This window comes from Coregonus clupeaformis, chromosome 26, assembly GCF_020615455.1.
Source record: "Coregonus clupeaformis isolate EN_2021a chromosome 26, ASM2061545v1, whole genome shotgun sequence".
NCBI classification, from domain to species: Eukaryota; Metazoa; Chordata; class Actinopteri; order Salmoniformes; family Salmonidae; genus Coregonus; species Coregonus clupeaformis.
In genome coordinates, this window is record NC_059217.1 from 25,531,586 (window position 1) to 25,547,596 (window position 16,011).

At 43.9% G+C, this 16,011-nt stretch overlaps 2 protein-coding genes across 12 annotated transcripts in view; one reads left to right on the forward strand and one right to left on the reverse strand.

Moving 5' to 3' along the window:
- Positions 1-16,011, forward strand: part of LOC121540227 (guanine nucleotide exchange factor DBS) — a 70,600-nt gene that overhangs the window by 25,969 nt on the left and 28,620 nt on the right. For all 10 annotated transcript variants that reach the window (XM_041848917.2, XM_041848921.2, XM_041848925.2 and 7 more), the window contains 5 exons: positions 170-361; positions 473-659; positions 1,471-1,577; positions 2,062-2,150; positions 15,409-15,475. In XM_041848917.2, coding sequence (XP_041704851.1) covers positions 170-361; positions 473-659; positions 1,471-1,577; positions 2,062-2,150; positions 15,409-15,475 — 642 coding nt within the window. The remainder of the gene's footprint in view (positions 1-169; positions 362-472; positions 660-1,470; positions 1,578-2,061; positions 2,151-15,408; positions 15,476-16,011) is intronic.
- LOC121540229 (lactosylceramide 1,3-N-acetyl-beta-D-glucosaminyltransferase A-like) lies at positions 2,482-14,396 on the reverse strand. 2 transcript variants are annotated; one of them, XM_041848926.2, is made up of 2 exons: positions 13,970-14,396; positions 2,482-5,230 (listed from the first exon to the last, which is right to left on the reverse strand). In XM_041848926.2, exon 2 carries the CDS (start codon positions 4,915-4,917, stop codon positions 3,778-3,780), a length of 1,140 nt encoding a protein of 379 aa, XP_041704860.1. In that variant the 5' UTR covers positions 4,918-5,230; positions 13,970-14,396; the 3' UTR covers positions 2,482-3,777. The 2 variants fall into 2 exon arrangements, with proteins under 2 accessions (XP_041704860.1, XP_041704861.1); XM_041848927.2 differs by lacking the exon at positions 13,970-14,396 and adding an exon at positions 13,681-13,900.

Here is a 16,011-nt window from a genome sequence, read left to right on the forward strand (position 1 = left end):
GTACTCGTATTTTATGGTTCCTAAACAACTATACATGCCATGTATAACGTTAGTGGTTCAAAATATACAATAGTGCCATTTAAATGAGCCAAGATATACTACTGATATGGAGCCTAGACAGTACCTACTGTAGTTGTTTATTCGTTCATGTGTTCTCTGGTGGTTGCAGGTGAACCAGTGGTGTGAGTCGGGGGTGTACCTGCTGGCCTCTCAGGCAGTGGACAAGTGCCAGTCCCAGGAAGGGGCTGAGGCAGCCCTGCAGGACATTGAGAAGTTCCTGGAGACTGCCAAGGAGAATCAACTGAGTGAACTCAAGAACATCCACAACCAGTATGAGCTAGTCCTCAACGCTGAAGTCAAGGTATGTGCAGTGCTCCCTTAATTCACTAATGGAATCCTAATTCCTGGAGTTGTCAGCCTACGGAAGAACAATGGTCCTATTTGTTGACCCCTGGTGTGTGCTTTCCATCAGGCCAATGTACAAAAGGCTCTAAAGAGGCTGGACGATGTACAGGAGATGTTTGAGAAGAGACAGGTCAGTCTGAAGAAGCTGTCAGCCAAACAGACCCGGCCCGTCCAGCCTGTGGCCCCCCGGCCTGAGTCCTCTCCTAAACGGCCTGCGCCTCCCAAAACACCCAGGACCACCGGCCCTGCCCCTGGTAAGTCTCCCCCATAGAGATAGTTAAAGGGCTCAACTTGGATGTAGCCCCCTTTTATCATGGGGATTTCCATTGAGAGCTTCCACCATTTTAAAGTAGTCAACTGGGTGGGGATTCCTATGGGTTGGGAGCTATCAGCCAATGATCAGAGCATTGTCTTCTTCAAATTGGGTGCTATGGTGTGTAAATTAATTTAAGCTCTATCACTGACATCTAATGGCCACAGTAAATGAAGGACAATATTTGGTTGAGCACTTCAGCACTCCAGGTGGGGGTAAATCACCAATACTAGCTTTACACTTTTTTTCAAACACAAAATAAGAAGAAAACGGACTACTTTAAAATGGAGATAGCCTCAATGGAGCTGCTCATTCTGTCACAGACGGCATAATGGCACAAATACAAAGTTGAGACCTCTTTCCATCTGTATGGTCTCCACCCACTTGACCTAACCACAAACTTTACCTGCCTGCAATACAAGATCATAGTAGAAACATAGTCTGTACTTTACTTTCCAGGAAGCAAAGTAATTTTCTAGTTTAAGACAATGTATGTGTTTAAAACCTTACAACCTGAGGCTTGTAAAGGAAGTCTATTGTATTCACTGCGGTAATCTACCTATGACAGGAAGAGGACATAGCTTTGGGCCAGGGCCTCCTGCCGTTGTTCCACACAGAGAGAATGGCAAAACGACTGATGTTTCAACCAGGATCCCTAGATGTCTCTATGCCTTTATGTCAAACATTCCGCTTTAATTTTTTTAACTTTCTCTTTCTTCCTTTTCCCATCCCTGTTCTGCAACCATTTCTAGCGCTCAGTCGAAGGATCTCTGAGAACTCTAGTGCCACAAAGCAGCCCACGGAGGCTGAGCTCGCAAAAAGGAAGAATGTAAGCCGCAAAGTCAAAGGGAGCCTCAAGGTAAGATCTATGGACATCTCTAGACAATTGAACCTGAAATGGTTCAGCCTCATCTACAACAACAACAACAACAGTCTTATTTTTTGTTGGCTAGCCACTGGTCCATTTGTATGACAGTGTTCCGCCAAATCCTCTTCTATAATTCATCAGAACATAACTCTTGGTCAATGGTAGTCTGGGAGAAGTCGTCATGGGGGTGTCCAGTTTCACCATCTTCTGTTTCATGCCTTTCCCAACTGAACCCTGCGGGGATGAGAAACCCTAGTTTCAAATCAATTATACACCTTTTGCCCTGACCACATCACGTCTGTCTGATAAATAGGAATAATGTGCCATACTAGTCATGCATGATAAGCCTGTCATCTTATCTAAATGTTAGCACTATGACCATGAGGCTGACGTTTGAAAGGAAATAGGGGCCTCCAAGGAATGTGTCACCCTTTCACCTGTCCATGACTGCATCAATGTGTGTTTGTGTCCCCAGATTGAGGTAATGCATGAGGCAAGCCAGGGAGGCTCCAGCCACGTCCTGGTGACGAACGAGACCGAGGAGAGTCTTTCAAACAGACGGAGGTAAATGGCTCTTTCTGTTCTCTGCCCATAGTCCTTCACGTCATCTTTTACTCTCTTTCATGTTTCTCTCTGCTCTTTTCCAAAACAACTGCATACGCACACTGTTGCTAGTGATGTGGTTTATGACATTTACAAGGGACTACTATTTCCTCAACCATTAGCTAGTGTTAGGGGAAGAAACTTTGAAATAGGTCAAAGAAAGAGAGTGAATATTGAAAGGCGAGGTTAGGAGAGCATAGCACACACAGCACAGCCGTCTGAAGAAAGGGTTTGTAGAGATGACCAAGAGAGACTTTTATTGAGGCAAAGCCTGCCGGCTGACTGTTAGCACCCAGGTGACCACGAACTGTATGACTGCTGTGTGGAATGTCTCCTGCTCTAATTTCAGCCTGCACAGTACCTGCTGATATGGAGCATACTAATAAGTTGATTAATACTAATAAGTTGATTAATCACAATATTTATCTTGTCTTTGTTATAACTGTTACGGGTTCGTAGGAGTGTACTCCCTGTTGCATGCGTACAATCTCTGACTCAACAGACAGTTTTATATTCGGTAACCACTTTTGAGGTTTGAGGTGGCTCAATCTTAAGAACAGGATGTGGCTGAAAGCCGGAAATAAAATGGGCACATGAGGGGAATTATATTTGCACTCCCCTCCTCTGCCAAGCACAGGCATTACAAGCAGTCACTGTAGGCCATGTGTATTTCCATAAGATTGAACATGAGATTTTCATAAAACACATATTGTCCCTGACAACGTCTCTTTTAGAGCATAAAGTAGCAACAGGTAAAAAACGCAATATATAAAGGAAGGACAGAGTTTGGGAAACCCCTGCTGCAGGCTAGGGCCCCTAGAGATCCATACTGAATCCACATTGTCACTGCCAGTCATTGATTTCTTTATTACACATGCCAGATTTATAATTGTAGCGAATGTTAAAGACCCTTAGCAAACAGTGTCAAGTGCTTTTATGTTTGAAGGTTAGTTTGCAGTTAACTTCACTCCACCGCTAAAGGGCCCAGTGAATTCCTGTCTGCAGAGTCACTAAATGCTCTATGTTACCTTATTGGGGGCCCCAGACTGTAGGACGGGGAGAGATGGGGGAGCAGAGTTCATATGGAATGATTTAGTGAGCAGGATGTAGTTTAAAGCAAATTGTGTTTGCTCCTGGTTTGCAGCCTGACGTGAAACCCGGGAATGGGGAAGAAATGGCATTGGCTCTATAGAGATAAGAGGGAAGGTAAAATTAGTATGATACAGATGGTACACTTTCAACCAGTTTAATTCAATGAGCAATAGAAAACTGAATAAAAAGCCTAATGTCTGCTAGCAACTCTGAACAGAATTTCCTCTTGAGACTGTGAGGTAATTTATTCAAATTATTCTTCCCTTACGACTTCATGCAGCCAGCCAAAATGTTCCTCAATGCAGCCAAGAACACTAACAGTCTGTTTACCATCACACAATTAATTAGCTAAAACACAAAGTACAACTGCAGTATCCATCCATCAAGCCAAGGCAGAAGTGGTGATATATGCTCAAGAACATGGCTTTGGTCTTTATTTAGAAAATGATACCAGCTGCGGACACTGAAATATAAAAAGAAAATGCCTTACAGTACACTATGAAAATGCCGCCTTGCATGGGTAGGTATTGAAATAGTAAGGTTTACAGAGAAACATTACTTTCACTGCTGTGCAGTACAGCTTTCCCACCAAGCCAGAGGAAATATAATGAATCTGTGGGTCCGTGGCTGCCTTCCACAGGTACCGGACATCTGCCACATGTCCGTGAGAGGTGATCATCTTATCATAGATGCAGGGGTGATAGGGGGCCTTCCCTTCCCCTGAAAAGTAAACATGTTCCTGGGGAGACACCCCCATGGCGTTGGCACAAATGCCCATGAACACATCGTCAATGTACAGCGAGGCATTGAGGGACAGAGTGGCCTGGTAGATTTTGGTAGCTACGTCCCCTGAGACAACGTACCCTGCCCCCGCTGTGTAGTCTGGGTAAGAGGGCCACTGGTACATCTCATAAGGCACGTAGTACTTGCTGTCCTTCCGGCGGTTAGGGGGGGCTCCCCTGTGCACGTGGCCCACCCAGAGGTCCCGGGCCCCCTGCCGGATCAGGCTCCGCAGGTAGTGCACCAGGTTGGGCATGTGGACAAAGATGTCGTCGTCGGCTGACATGAGGAATCGTGCTTGGCTGCAGTAGGTGTGGCTCCAGCGGAACTGCAGCAGCAGTTTGATGGTGAGGTTGTGAAAGGTGTCGACAAAGTCCTGCTGGACCAGGTCCCCATAGACCTGGTCTTCCCCCAGCAGCCCCCTCTGTACATGGCCCCTCTGTTGGGGGTTGGGGTGGACCCCCAGGGCAAACACCACCCTCACAGTGGCCCCCAACTCCCTCTGGGTGTAGGTCTCATTCCCCCAGGTGGCCCGGATGGCCTGCCTCCTCTCCAGGTTCTCTGGGGAAGATTTGACGAACAGCAGCAGCAGCACTTCATTGCTGTCACACTTGTCATGGTGGTTGATGAGGTACGGGAAGTTGCTCTGGCTCTCAGCCTCCTGCTGGCGGATGCCAAAGCTCTCGTTGATGAAGTCGTAGCTGTTGACCAGATAGCGGTATGAGTAGGACTTCATGTGGCTCACCACATGGTGGTCCAGCTGCTCCCAGCACACCATCAACACGGACAGGACAAAGCACGTCGTCACCAGCTGCACACATTGACATTTTCTGATCCTTCTGAAATTCAAAAACATTCTTCAAACCTTCCTGCCCTCACCCCCTCTTTTCTATCTTTTTGTCAAGTCCAATAGGTTGTTGTGTTTGACAGGCTGCTACTTTCACAATGGTTCCAAATGATTTGGGAGTGTCTGAGTTCCATCATATTTGCCCAACTGGAGACATGGGCTCCTCAGAGAAATGTTGGTCTTCAGTTCAATTTCATCTCCTCCCGACACCTCTCCCGTCTTCTCTTTACTGTGACTGTATTGTTGAGACGATCATGTCACTAGTCATCGCTGTTTTGTTATCAGTGTCCACACAGTCACAAAACATTCCACATCATAGGATCTGAAAGGAGAAAGACAAAAATCTGAACATATTGCACCAACAGGAAATGCATTTGAAATTGTGAGTCAATATTATGTTGATTCATTCTGAGGATGTGAATGAAACAGTCAGTAGATGTGTTTGATCCAGCGTGCCGTCTAAACCAGGGTTAGTACTTTTGAAGTTATTCCAACGGTGCTAGAGTGCGAATACCGCGGGGCAACATCAATCAAGCGCGCTTATTCTGTCCAACATGGAGCGAGGCATCCATCCTCACATCCCCAAGGTAGGCTACCCAAACAGCAACAACAACCGTGGGTCGAGCGATCGCATTTAGTCCACAATGGGTGGACAGTCCAAATGCAATATTGATTGTAGGACTATAAATACAGACTGGTAATGTGGCTTTTCAATCAGCCTACTCACCGGGGTGAAAGAACGACAGTAAGGCTGAAGGCGAAATTATAACTTTTCTCATATTCCAACGATTCCAAACAAAAGAAGCAAAGCTGTCAAAACGCGTATGTTCAGAGCTCCCTACAAAAGAGAAGCGTTGCAGCTCGCAATTGAATTTGTGTAACCTAGGGATGGGCAACTCCAGTCCTCTGGGCCCGAAGGCCGGACTTTTCCCCAATCCCTAGCAAACACAGCTGATTAAACTAATTGCATTCTAAACCGAATATCATTACAGCTGATTAAACTAATTGCATTCTAAACCGAATATCATTATCATTGGAGTCAGGTGTGTTAGCTGGGACTGGGGCAAAAGTGTGACACCAATCAAGCCCCCGAGGACTGGAGTTGCCTATTCCTGGTGTAGCCAGTGCTGTACTGCACCGCCGTAGCTCTACGGTGTGTGTGATTTGATTGAGACTGAAGACTTCGGAGATCAGAGTTTGTATGAAACCGTATTTGTAGAGCACAAATATGTTCTGCCAAATGTTGCTTCTCTGTCTCCTGAGTAAAAAAAAAAATAATAATAATACGTTGAAGACATTTAGCAAATCCAATCAGTTTTCCACGTTGATTCAACGTCATCACATAATTTTTTTTTGTTAAAATGACATTGAAACAACGTTGATTCAACCAGTTTTTGCCCAATGGGATATAGGCCTATTGCTGAGGAAAATTACACTCAACAAAAATATAAAAGTAACATGTAAAGTGTTGGTCCCATGTTTCATGAGCTGAAATAAAAGATACCAGAAATTTTCCATATGCACAAAAAGCGTATTTATCAAATTTTGTGCACAAATTTGTTTATATCCCTGTTAGTGAGCATTCATCCTTTGCCAAGATAATCCATCCACCTGACAGGTGTGGCATATCAGGAAGCTGATTAAACAGCATGATCATTACACAGGTGCACCTTGTGCTGAGGACAATAAAAGGCCACTAAAATGTGCAGTTTTGTCACACAACACAATACCACAGATGTCTGAAGTTTTGAGGGAGCGCGCAATTGGCATGCTGACTCCAGGATTGTCCACCAGAGCTGTTGCCAGATAATTTAATGTTAATTTCTCTACCATAACGTCGTTTCAGAGAATTTGGCAGTACATCCAACTGGCCTCACAACCGAAGACCATGTGTATGGCATCGTGTGGGCAAGCGGTTTGCTGATAACGTTGTGAATAGAGCGCCCCATGGTGTTGTAGGGGTTATGGTATGGGCAGGCATAAGCTACGGACAACAAACATAATTTTATTTTATTTATGGCAATTTGAATGCACAAAAATACAGTGATGAGGTCCTGATTTTAAATTTGTTTTAAGGTATCTGTGACCAACAGATGCATATCTGTATTCCCAGTCATGTGAACTCCATAGATTAGGGCCTAATTAATTTATTTCAATTGACTGATTTCCTCATATGAACTGTTTTATTTTATTTATTTTTTATTTCACCTTTATTTAACCAGGTAAACCAGTTGAGAACAAGTTCTCATTTACAACTGCGACCTGGCCAAGATAAAGCAAAGCAGTGCGATTTAAAAACAACAACACAGAGTTACATATGGGGTAAAACAAAACAAAGTCAAAAATACAACAGAAATACATATAATATACAGTTTGTGCAAATTTAGCAAGTAATGGAGGTAAGGCAATAAAATAGGCTATAGTGCAAAATAATTACAATTAGTATTAACACTGGAATGATAGATGTGCAAGAGATGATGTGCAAATAGAGATACTGGGGTACAAATGAGCAAAATAAATAACAATATAGGGATGAGGTAGTTGGGCGGGCTAATTTCAGATGGGCTGTGTACAGGTGCAGTGATCGGTAAGGTGCTCTGACAACTGATGCTTAAAGTTAGTGAGGGAGATAAGTGTCTCCAGCTTCAGAGATTTTTGCAATTTGTTCCAGTCATTGACAGCAGAGAACTGGAAGGAATTGCGGCCAAAGGAGGTGTTGGCTTTGGGGATGACCAGTGAGATATACCCGCTGGAGCGCAGACTACGGGTGGGTGTTGCTATGGTGACCAATGAGCTAAGATAAGGCGGGGATTTGCCTAGCAGTGATTTATAGATGGCCTGGAGCCAGTGGGTTTGGCGACGAATATGTAGTGAGGACCAGCCAACAAGAGCGTACAGGTCACAGTGGTGGGTATTATATGGGGCTTTGGAGACAAAACGGATGGCACTGTGATAGACTACATCCAATTTGCTGAGTAGAGTGTTGGAGGCTATTTTGTAAATGACATCGCCGAAGTCAAGGATCGGTAGGATAGTCAGTTTTACGAGGGCATGTTTGGCAGCATGAGTGAAGGAGGCTTTGTTGCGAAATAGGAAACCGATTCTAGATTTAACTTTGGATTGGAGATTCTTAATGTGAGTCTGGAAGGAGAGTTTACAGTCTAACCAGACACCTAGATATTTGTAGTTGTCCACATACTCTAGGTCAGACCCGTCGAGAGTAGTGATTCTAGTCGGGTGGGCGGGTGCAAGCAGCGTTCGGTTGAAGAGCATGCATTTAGTTTTACTAGTGTTTAAGAGCAGTTGGAGGCTACTGAAGGAGTGTTGTATGGAATTGAAGCTCGTTTGGAGGTTTGTTAACACAGTGTCCAATGAAGGGCCAGATGTATACAAAATGGTGTCGTCTGCGTAGAGGTGGATCTGAGAGTCACCAGCAGCAAGAGCGACGTCATTGATATACACAGAGAAAAGAGTCGGCCCAAGAATTGAACCCTGTGGCACCCCCAAACCTGTTTGTACTTTGCCATAGGTCCAGACAACAGGCCCTCCGATTTGACACATTGAACTCTATCTGAGAAGTAGTTGGTGAACCAGGCGAGGCAGTCATTTGAGAAACCAAGGCTATTTAGTCTGCCAATAAGAATGCGGTGGTTGACAGAGTCGAAAGCCTTGGCCAGGTCAATGAAAACGGCTGCACAGTACTGTCTATTATCGATCGCGGTTATAATATCGTTTAGGACCTTGAGCGTGGCTGAAGTGCACCCATGACCAGCTCGGAAACCGGATTGCATAGCGGAGAAGGTACGGTGGGATTCGAAATGGTCGGTGATCTGTTTGTTGACTTTCAAAAACTTTTGAAAGGCAGGGCAGGATGGATATGGGTCTGTAACAGTTTGGATCTATAGTGTCACCCCCTTTGAAGAGGGGGATGACCGCGGCAGCTTTCCAATCTCTGGGGATCTCAGACGTTACGAAAGAGAGGTTGAACAGGCTAGTAATAGGGGTTGCGACAATTTCGGCGGCTAGTTTTAGAAAGAAAGGGTCCAGATTGTCTAGCCCAGATGATTTGTAGGGGTCCAGATTTTGCAGCTCTTTTAGAACATCAGCTGTCTGGATTTGTGTGAAGGAGAAGCGGGGGGGGGGGGGGCATGGGCAAGTTGCAGCGGAGGGTGCAGAGCTGGTGGCCGGGGTAGTGGAAAGCATGGCCAGCCGTAGCAAAATGCTTGTTGAAATTCTCGATTATTGTAGATTTATCGGTGGTGATAGTGTTTCCTAGCCTCAGTGCAGTGGGCAGCTGGGAGGAAGTGCTCTTATTTTCCATGGACTTTACAGTGTTACATTGTTGCATGTTGCGTTTATATTTTTGTTCAGTATATTATATTTCCTCCTTGCCTTTTATTCATTTTCTGACTGTTGTTTTGCAACATACAACTGTTTCAGTAGAAGCAGATGATATGAAATACCTTGAAGTACTGTAGTAGGCAGTCTATTTGCTGCATACAATACAAGTATTACCTACAAGTGTTTCAGCATACAGGAAATGTCTGACCAATTTATGATAAGATCTGAAATGCTCTCTTCTCATGACACTTGTCAACTGTGACAGACTAATTTCAGACTTGGTAAATATGAACGTAGCAAAGTACAGAGAGTTCCTTGATGAAAACCTAATCCAGAGCGCTCAGGACCTCAGACTGGGGAGAAAGTTCACCTTCCAACAGGACAACGACCCTAAGCACACAGCCAAGACAACGCAGGAGTGGCTTCGGGATAAGTCTCTGAATGTCCTTGAGTGTCCCAGCCAGAGCCCGGACTTGAACCCGATCGAACATCTCTGGAGAGACCTGAAAATAGCTGTGCAGCAACGCTCCCCATCCAACCTGACAGAGCTTGAGAGGATCTGCAGAGAAGAATGGGAGAAACTCCCCAAATACAGGTGTGCCAAGCTTGTAGCGTCATACCCAAGAAGACTCGAGGCTGTAATCGCTGCCAAAGGTGCTTCAACAAAGTGCTGAGTAAAGGGTCTGAATACTTATGTAAATGTGATATTTAAGTTTTATTTTATCTGTATACATTTGCAAAAATTTCTAAAAACCTGTTTGTACTTTGTTATTATGGGGTATTATGTGTAGATTGATGAGGAAAATACAATTTAATCAATTTTAGAATAAGGCTGTAACATGTGGAAAAAGTCTAGGGGTCTGAATACTTTCCGAATGCACTGTATCTGTTATTTATCCGTGCTTATAGTGCCTTAAGTATTCACACTCCTTGACATTTTCCACATTTTGTTGTTACAGCCTGGTTTTAAAATGTTTAGTCACTGACCTACACGCAATACCCCATAATGTCAAAGTGGAAGTATGTATTTTGACATTTTTACACATTAATTAAAAAGAAAATGCTGAAATGTCTTGAGTCAATAAGTATTCAACCCCTTTGTTATGGCAAGCCTAAATAAGTCACATAATAAGTTACAAGGACTCAGGATAAAAAAGAAACAGAATGGAGCTAAGCACAGGCAAAATCCTTGAGTAAAACCTGGTTCAGTCTGCTTTCTACCAGACACTGGGAGATAAATTCACCTTTCAGCAGGACAATAACCTAAAACAAATCTACACTGGAGTTGCTTACCAAGAAAACTGTTAATGTTCCTCAGTGGCCGAGTTACAGTTTTGACTTAAATCTACTTGAAAATCTATGGCAAAACCTAAAAATGGTTGTCTAGCAATGATCAACAACCAATTTGACAGAGCTTGAAGAATTTTGAAAAGAATAATTGGCAAATGTTGCACAATTCAGGTGTGGAAAGCTCTTACCCAGAAAGACTAACAGCTGTAATCGCTGCCAAAGATGCTTCTACAAACTATTGAGTCAGTGGTGTGAATGCTTATGTAAATGAGATATTTCTGTATTTAATTTAATACATTTCTAAAAACATGTTTTCACTTTGTCATTATGGGGTGTTGTGTGTAGATGGGTGAGAAATCAATGTTATCCATTTTGAATTCAGGCTGTAACACAACAAAATGTGGAATAAGTCCAGTGGTATGAATACTTTCTGAAGGCACTCCATCCCGTTGTACTCTATCTACGAAAGGATGATGGCCTATTCAGTGTTTATCTGTCAGTCCATCCTCTGTAGGTGCTTGTTCACAGTGTGAAGTATCTTAACCCTCTCAATCGTGTAGCTGTAGTTGCCAAATCTTTTGTGAATGAACGCATAAGCCAACCCAGCGCAAGTTCAATAATGGAGGGGCTTTAAACTAACAGAGTGCATGGAATTGCTGATGTCTGTAAGAAACAGTCACCATGACAAAAAATATAATTACAGCAGCAGATTTAGGCAAACCAGTGGCTCACAACAATGAGCGGCCCTGACAGCATGCATCATTTAACCTTGTGTCAATACCACGATGGCTATCTATTCAACAATCCCAATGCAAATAACATTCAACTCCCAGTTAGAATTTCCTCCCATGTCTGGGTGTCACATATGAGTGTCAATAAGAGGTAGAAATAAGATTGTTGTTTACTTTCTAGGTTATTGTAATCACACAAGGTTGCATTTGTTTGGTTGACATTTTAGGAATTGTGTATATTCCTGACCAAAACAACAAGAATATACACTATATATACAAAAGTATGTGGACACCCCGTCAAAGTAATGGATGTGGCTATTTCAGCCACACCCGTTGCTGACAGGTTTATAAAATCGAGCACACCGCTATGCAATCTCCATAGACAAACATTGGCTGTAGAATGGCCTTACTGAAGAGCTCAGTGACTTTCAACGTGGCACCGTCATATAGGATGCTACCTTTCCAACAAGTCAAATTTCTGCCCTGCTTGAGCTTTGCCGGTCAACTATAAGTGATGTTATCGTGAAGGGGAAATGACTAGGAGCAACAACGGCTCAGCCGCGAAGTGGTAGGCCACACAAGCTCACAGAATGGGACCGCCGAGTGCTGAAGTGCATAGCGTGTAAAAATCTCCTGTCCTCGGTTGCAACACTCGCTACCGTGTTCCAAACTGCCTCGGTAAGCAACATCAGCACAATAACTGTTTGTCGGGAGCTTTGTGAAATGGGTTTCCATGGCCGAGCAGCCGCACACAAGCCTAAGATCACCATGCGCAATGCCAAGCGTCGGCTGGAGTGGTGTAAAGCTCGCCACCATTGGACTCTGGAGCAGTGGAAACGTGTTCTCTGGAGTGATGAATCACGCTTCACCATCTGGTAGTCCGACTGACGAATCTGGGTTTGGCGGATGCCAAGAGAACGCTATGCATAGCACCAACTGTAAAGTTTGGTGGAGGAGGAATAATGGTCTTGGGCTGTTTTTCATGGTTTGGGCTAGGCCCCTTAGTTCCAGTGAAGGGAAATCTTAACGCTACAGCATACAATGACATTCTAGATGATTCTGTGCTTCCAACTTTGTGGCAACAATTTGAGGAAGGCCCATTCCTGTTTCAGCATGACAATGCCCCCGTGCACAAAGCGAGGTCCATACAGAAATGGTTTGTCGAGATTGGTGTGGAAGAACTTGACTGGCCTGCACAGAGCCCTGACCTCAACCCCATCAAACGCCTTTGGGATGAATTGGAACGCCTATTGTGAAGCCAAGCCTAATCGCCCAACATCAGTGCCCGACCTCACTAATGTTCTTGTGGCTGAATGGAAGCATGTCCCCGCAGCAATGTTCCAACATCTAGTGGAAAGCCTTCCCAGAAGAGTAGAGGCTGTTATAACAGCAAAGGGGGGACCAACGCCATACTAATGCCCATGATTTTGGAATGAGATGTTCGACGAGCAGGTGTCCACATACTTTTGGTCATGTAGTGTATTTTCTCTCTCTCAAAACTAGTTTCAACAGAAGTTCACCATAGCGTTATTATAGGCTACAAAGTGTAATATATTTTAAATTATAGGGCAGGGGTTGGCAACATACGGCCGGCGGGCTGGATACGGCCCGAGAGCCCATTCAATCCGGACCGGGGGAGGTTTTGATTATTATTGTGTTCATTGCGGGGAGGGGGGAAATTATTATTTTGAAAAAAAGAAAAGAAAACTCCAGGCCAATCTTGAACATCTAAAACTATAACTTATTGCCCACCCCTACACTAGTGAAACATTCATCCCTACCAATGCAAACCTTTTCACTGATCAATGCCCTGGAAAGCCAACTGTCCCCATGCAGTTCCTTTTGAAAGGGGGAAAAATCTTTGAGCAAACCTCCCAGAATAGAAGTCCAATAATGTAAACACGAATGTGGTTTATTAATCATCAGCTTAATAGCACTGGTTTAGAGAATGCAGCAGACATAAAATAAAATATGCCATTTAGCAGACGCTTTTATCCAAAGCGACTTACAGTCATGCGTGCATACATTTTTGTGTATGGGTGGTCCCGGGGATCGAACCCACTACCTTGGCGTTACAAGCGCCGTGCTCTACCAGCTGAGCTACAGAGGACCACATCTATTGAGAAGTATAAAGCTACAGTTTTGTGGTAACTTTAGTTTTAAGTAAGTTCAGATAGTCACATTAAAACACTTTTCTTGTGTAGTGAAAAGCCTCCACCCAAGAATTGTTTTAGCTACAAACCCACCACAATAGAATATTTAGATAAGAACACCTAAACAGAGTTCATTTTTTGTGTAAGCAGATGTTATCTCCAATGATTTTTTGAAATGACTTAAATTCCATATTGTTGAGTCGAAAGAAAATATTACATTCTGTTAGATTTCCTGTGTCTATTGTTTTAAAACCTACCAAGAGGGTTAGGTTCCAATTCCATAAAAGGGTGTTGGCCTTTCGCCCGTCATCCCAGCGACGATTCCACCGTTAGCTGTTATCTCCCCACAGGCTATGCAGTGTGAATTCAGGAGTGTGACATGAGCATAGATTTGTTTTTAGCTTTCCACAGTCTGACTTTTCTTTCTCAAACCCTCTACTGAAAGTCGACACCTTTTTGCTTTGAGCAGCTTAAGTTACTATAAACAGTCTTTCAGCTAGAGCATACGATCCCCCCCACCTCCCTCTCCTCTCCCGGATCACTTACCAGCCTGTGAGTTCCATCCACGTGTTGCTGGGAAAAGTACAGAAAACTACTCTCCCCTGCCTCCTCTTTTTCAGTAGATGAGCTCTCTCCTTCTCTCCTTCCCCCTCTCTCTTTCCCCGCTGTGTGTAAGGAGTGGCAGCAGCAGCTTCCAGCCGCCTGCCTGCCTGCCAGTGGTTTCCTGCTGCCTGAGCTGCTCTGTCTGTGCGTCTCTCCGCTGTGTGACTGTGAGAGACTGAGAGAGCAGAATGGGAGTGGGGGAGGAAACCGCTGGGCTAGAGGGGGAAAGCTCAGCCCCTGGACCTTCCCTCTCCCTGCCTGCCTCAGATGAGTCAGTCTATGATCCTCTCTGAGTTATGATCATATCCGTGAGGCCAATCAGCAGGAGTGAAGCTGGATCATATGCCAGAGTGCCAGAGCTTGGAATTTGTGTCATCTGAGTCGCATCAGCTACTACAAATTCTGCACAATAAAGGTAATTCAGTGTTCCCGAGGGTCACATTACCAAATAGTTTGCACAGGGGCAAACTCTGGCGCTGTCTTCTAGTACATGATATGTATACATTATTTGTTTTATATTGTTATAGCATTGTTTTTCTGTTGGAGGAGGTTATCTTTGCTCCCTGACTTAATTCTTGGCACACAGAGGGCTGTAGAGATCGAAGCTATTTTATGCACTAATACCTTAGCTAGTGTTGCTGTAAGCAACATGAGGGAGGACGGCCAAGTATGTATCATTAAAATAAACACTCCACTAGGATGCTCAATAAAAATAATATTTCTTAGGAGCACAAATAACAGGCTAGGCACATGACGTCATGGAACATTCCCCCCCCAGGGGATCAATGAAGGCATCTGTCCATAATATTTATTCACATGATGCTGCCCTGTCTTCCAAAATCGATATGCACATATCTTATTGTGTTGGGACTTATGACGCAGTCACCTATGATATGACAGATGCTTGCCTCTGTGAGAGTGGCGGGTGCTTTTGGAGGAGCTTTATTGACCTATAAAATGTGGCCATACATCAAACACTACTCAGTGTCTCGATGGGCTCGTGATGGCACATAAAAATCAAGACCTCAGAACTCATACAAATGTGCACATTAAAGGGGCCATTAAAGTCTGGAAATGTTAGCTTTGCTGAAGATCGTTGGTTTTATGACAACCTCCTCGGTTAATTCTCCAAAGGTCTTGTTTTTCCCCCTTGTACCTCCTGTCTGGGGTGCTGTGCTGCTGTTTCTAGCAGAGCCTCTTTTGGGTTTGGACAATAACCTGATGATGATGATCATTTAGAACTTTGACAAAGCACTTGGTATATGAGTGGTAGTTGATGTCTTCATTATGGGTTTTATTAATCTATCTGCGCTGACAAATATGACTAAAGGGCTTCTCTGTAATTGGTGTGTATTGACGGATCCTGTATTTTTCCTCCCCAGACACATCATGAACGAGCTGATTGAAACTGAGAGGCTGTACGTCGAGGAGCTGCAGAGCATCATGGAAGTACGTTTGTTACTTTAATTGTCTCTCTCGTGACTGTGAAATGCTGTCAGTTAGTGGCAATAATGTCAAGGAGACAGTAGAGAAAGCGCTCCTTTCTCTGCTAACTGCACCTAGGGAACATAAAACCCTGTTCTAAAAATCGAATTGACTGCCAGTGTAAATGTTGCATTAGATCTGCCCATTTCAGAATACTGTGTGAACTTTTGTTGAACTTAAAATGTGCTGGCTTTGTTGATTAGATGAGACATTAGGCTACTCAAACTGTCAGTGATTGATTGATTCATGTTCATGTAATGTTCATTCAAGTGTTACAGTGGGGAAAAAAAGTATTTAGTCAGCCACCAATTGTGCAAGTTCTCCCACTTAAAAAGATGAGAGAGGCCTGTAATTTTCATCATAGGTACACGTCAACTATGACAGACAAATTGAGGAAAAAAATCCAGAAAATCACATTGTAGGACTTTTAATGAATTTATTTGCAAATTATGGTGGAAAATAAGTATTTGGTCACCTACAAACAAGCAAGATTTCTGGCT